Below are 4,105 nucleotides of genomic sequence, written 5' to 3' on the forward strand. Positions count from 1 at the left end.
TGTGTGTGTGTGTGTGTGTGTGTTTTGTGTCACCTTGCACTGCAGGTATGTGGTGTGTAGTTGTCCGTCCGTGTCCTGTGTAATGACCTGCATGACGTTCTGGAGCTGAAAGGCGTTTTCATCCACGCGCTCCACCGCACACACACGCGCTATGGGAATAGAGGAGCGAACCTGCAAAACACACACACACACACACACACACACACGTCTCACCTCAGCACTTTCCCAACATTAGAAGCCAAGAGATGATAATGAACCTACAGCTAATGACACTCCATTCATAAAACACACACACAGAGAAGAAAGGAAAGCGTGTTGGACCTGCCAGTCGGGGCTCTTGGCGTACGACAGCGTCTCTGAGCTCAGCCAGAAATATCGTTTCTTAAAAGCGAAGCGTTTGAGCAGCTGAGGTCCTTCGGCTTTGTGTTTCTGCAGGAAACCTTCCTTCACGATGACCGATGGCAAAAACACGGCGCGCTGCGGAGCTTCAGACACTGTACAGAGAGATAAAACCAGAAACTCATTCATATCTAAAATACATTTGCTTTAGGTTTTAATTAGGATTTTTTTTCCAACAGAAATACATGCATAAATGACTGAAATGAATATTATATAAAAACTAAAATAAAATATTTTTCCAACATGAACGCATTCATAAATGATTGAAATGAAAATTACATTAAAATAAACATAAAATAAACAATATTGAATATAAAAAAACTAATATTTTCCCCAACATGAATGCATGTATTGAAATGAAAAATATATAGAAATAAATGTAAAATAAAAAATATAGAATAGAATAAAAATGCACAGAAAGACAATGAGAAACTAGATTACAATAATCATTCATATCTAAAATCCATGTGTTTTAGGTTTTAATTATGATTTTTCCTAAATGAATGCACACATAAATGATTGAAATAAAAAAAAATATATAAAGATACATGTAAAATAAACAATAGAGAATATAATAAAAATGCACAGAGAGACAACAAGAAACTCGATTATTCCAGTAAACATTTATATCTAAAATTCATGTGGTTTAGGTTTTAAAGATGATTTTTCCAACATAAGTGCATGCATAAATTACTGAAATGAAAATTATATAAAAATAAATATAAAATAAACAATATAGAATATAAATTATAATATTTCCAACATGAATGCACGCATAAAATAATGAAATGAAAAAGATTTAGAAATAAATGTAAAATAAACCATATATAATATAATAAAAATGCACAGAGAGGCAATGAGAAACTAGATTATTACTGTAATCATTTCTATCTAAAATCCAGGAGGTTTTAATAACAGATTGACTGCACTGAATGCAGTGGTTTGAGTTAGTTGTGTAGTTCTGCAGTGCAGACAGCAGGTGGCGCACGGGACTACAGTCAGTCACACACACAGGACAGCGGCTCATATTTCACTCACACATGTGCAGATTACAGTCGTACAGACTACAGTAAACCTCCAGAGTCTGGATGTATTGTGCTGATGTTTGTCTCTCAGTTATTCTAACACGCTTTTAACAGATCGAACACACACAGATGCTGTGGAGTGAATGCGTTTGTGTAAGAGCTGCAGGTGTGACTGTTATCAGACTCCTTGCCTAACGTATTCACACATGCATTAAATATTAAAGCAGTTTTTGACAGGACGTGTTCAGCGCGGTGTCAGAGTAGATATGGCTATGTGATCACTCAGTCAACCTACACACACACACACACACACACACACACACACACACACACCAGGTTTTAACCATTGCTTTTTTTGCAATCTACTTTTTTGCACTAAATTTGTAAAATGTTTTGTTATATGCGCCATAACATACCTGCATATTTACAGTATGCATATAATAAAAAAGACTATATACAGCCTTAGAGAAAAAAATTAAGAGCTACATATATAAAACATATTTAAAAAACATAAAATATATAAAATAATTGTATATTTTAGTATCATTATTAATATACTACTGTAGCTTTTGCTAATATATTGAATTTGATTTGATTTTTATATTTTCTGTTTTCATTTTAATTGTAGTTAAAGTTTTAGTAATTTTGTTGTGTTTTTATCATTTTATCTTTTTTTTTTTAAATATGAAATTTAGTTTTTATAAAGTTATACTTTTACTTTATTTATTTTAGTACTTCAACTAAAACTAAATGAAAATGAGAAATGTTGCCTTGGCAACTAGCTGAAATAAGATCATTTTTTAAACGTTTTGTTTTAGATTTTATTGTATTTCATGTTGTGAAAATGCTTTTATGGTTTTAGTTCAGCATAATAACCCTGGTTCAGTTTTTAATGAGAAGTATTTTTAGTAAATAGTCTTTATAATTAATTGTCTGTCTCAGTCTGTCATCATGGTAATAAGTTGCTGTGATATTTGTGGCCAGTCGTCATGGCGACTCACCGTTGCTGTGATCGATGTCTATGAGTTTGTCCAGGAAATCTTTGACGGACGCCACGCTGCAAAGGATGATGGGATGCAGAGGGGTCATCCACTGCTCCTTCCCATGACCCAGCTGAAGGCCCAGGTTCCCCACGCTCTGAAGAGCCTGAGAGAGACGGAGAGAGACGCTCACGGCTCTGCAGGTGTGAGTGGGTGAGTGAAGACCGGACAGCATGTCATTAACCCGTTTACACTGCAAATGTGCCACTGATTAAACTAGTGAAATGCCTGCTTGAAGATCCAAGTGCTTCAGAGCTGATCGTGTCCAGACAGTAACCCTCATTCTGTGAAGTTCATCTTATGGCCACAGTGACAGCATTCAATCAGTTGCGCTTGTGTATACTGTATAAGTTTCGCCTGCATGTTTCGCATTTCAAATTCAAAGACCGTCCTATATTTTAAATGCAAACTATGACATTATTAATTCCTAAATTGATTCCTTAAAACATCCCATAAAATGCACTGATAAATGCATGTTTATTTCCTGAGTTTATGCATTTTCTATTGAAACAGGACATGTTAGAAAATGAAAAAAAATGTAAAATGATATAATGATAAAAATTATGATTTCTCAAACATGAATGCATACATAAATGATTTATGTAAAAATTATATAAAAATAAAAGTAAAATAAAAAATATATATTATAATATAATATAATAAAAAAAGTATTTCCAACATGAATGCATGCATAAATTATTGAAATGAAAATTATATAAAAATAAAAGTAAAATATACAATATATAAATGATTACAGTACATAAATGATTGAAGTAAAAATGATATAAAAAAAGAAAAAAAAACCAATATAGAATATAATAAAAATAGTATTTCCAACATGAATGCATGCATAAATGATTGAAATGAAAATTATATAAAATAAATATAAAACAAACAATATAGAATATACAAATTATGATTGTTCTAACATGAATGCATGCATAAATGATTGAAATTAAAATTATATGTAAGAATTAAATGTAAAATAAACAATATAGAAAATAGTAAAAAAAAATATGATTTTTCCAGCATGAATGCATGCATAAATAATTAAAATTAAAATGAAATAAAATATTAAATGTAAAATAAGCAATATAGAAAATAGTAAAAAAAAATATGATTTTTCCAACATGAATGCATGCATAAATAATTAAAATTAAAATGAAATAAAATATTAAATGTAAAATAAGCAATATAGAAAATAAAAAATATGATTTTTCCAACATGAATGCATGCATAAATAATTGAAATTAAAGTTATATAAAATATTAAATGTAAAATAAGCAATATAGGAAAAAGAAAGATTTTTCCAACATGAATGCATGCATAAATAATTGAAATGAAAATTATATGTAAAAAAAAGTAAAATAAACAAAATAGAAAATAATAAAAACTATGACTTTTCCAACATGAATGCATGCATAAATAATTAAAATTAAAATTAAATAAAATAAAATATTAAATGTAAAATAAGCAATATAGGGAAAAAAATTAATTTTCCAACATGAATGAATGCATAAATAATTTAAATTTAAATGAAATAAAATATTAAATGTAAAATAAGCAATATATATATATATATATATATACAGTGGGTACGGAAAGTATTCAGACCCCCTTAAATTTTTCACTCTTTGTTAT

General features: G+C 29.8%; 1 protein-coding gene across 1 annotated transcript in view; it reads right to left on the reverse strand.

Annotated features, from left to right (window-relative positions):
• The window catches only part of rasal1 (RAS protein activator like 1), a 31,389-nt gene that overhangs the window by 4,379 nt on the left and 22,905 nt on the right, over positions 1 to 4,105 (reverse strand). The window contains 3 exon segments of the mRNA XM_016541191.1: positions 34 to 171; positions 322 to 494; positions 2,426 to 2,570. Coding sequence (XP_016396677.1) covers positions 34 to 171; positions 322 to 494; positions 2,426 to 2,570 — 456 coding nt within the window.

The sequence above is a fragment of the Sinocyclocheilus rhinocerous genome, unplaced genomic scaffold (genome assembly GCF_001515625.1).
Source record: "Sinocyclocheilus rhinocerous isolate Xijiao unplaced genomic scaffold, SAMN03320098_v1.1 scaffold1992, whole genome shotgun sequence".
NCBI lineage: Eukaryota > Metazoa > Chordata > Actinopteri > Cypriniformes > Cyprinidae > Sinocyclocheilus > Sinocyclocheilus rhinocerous.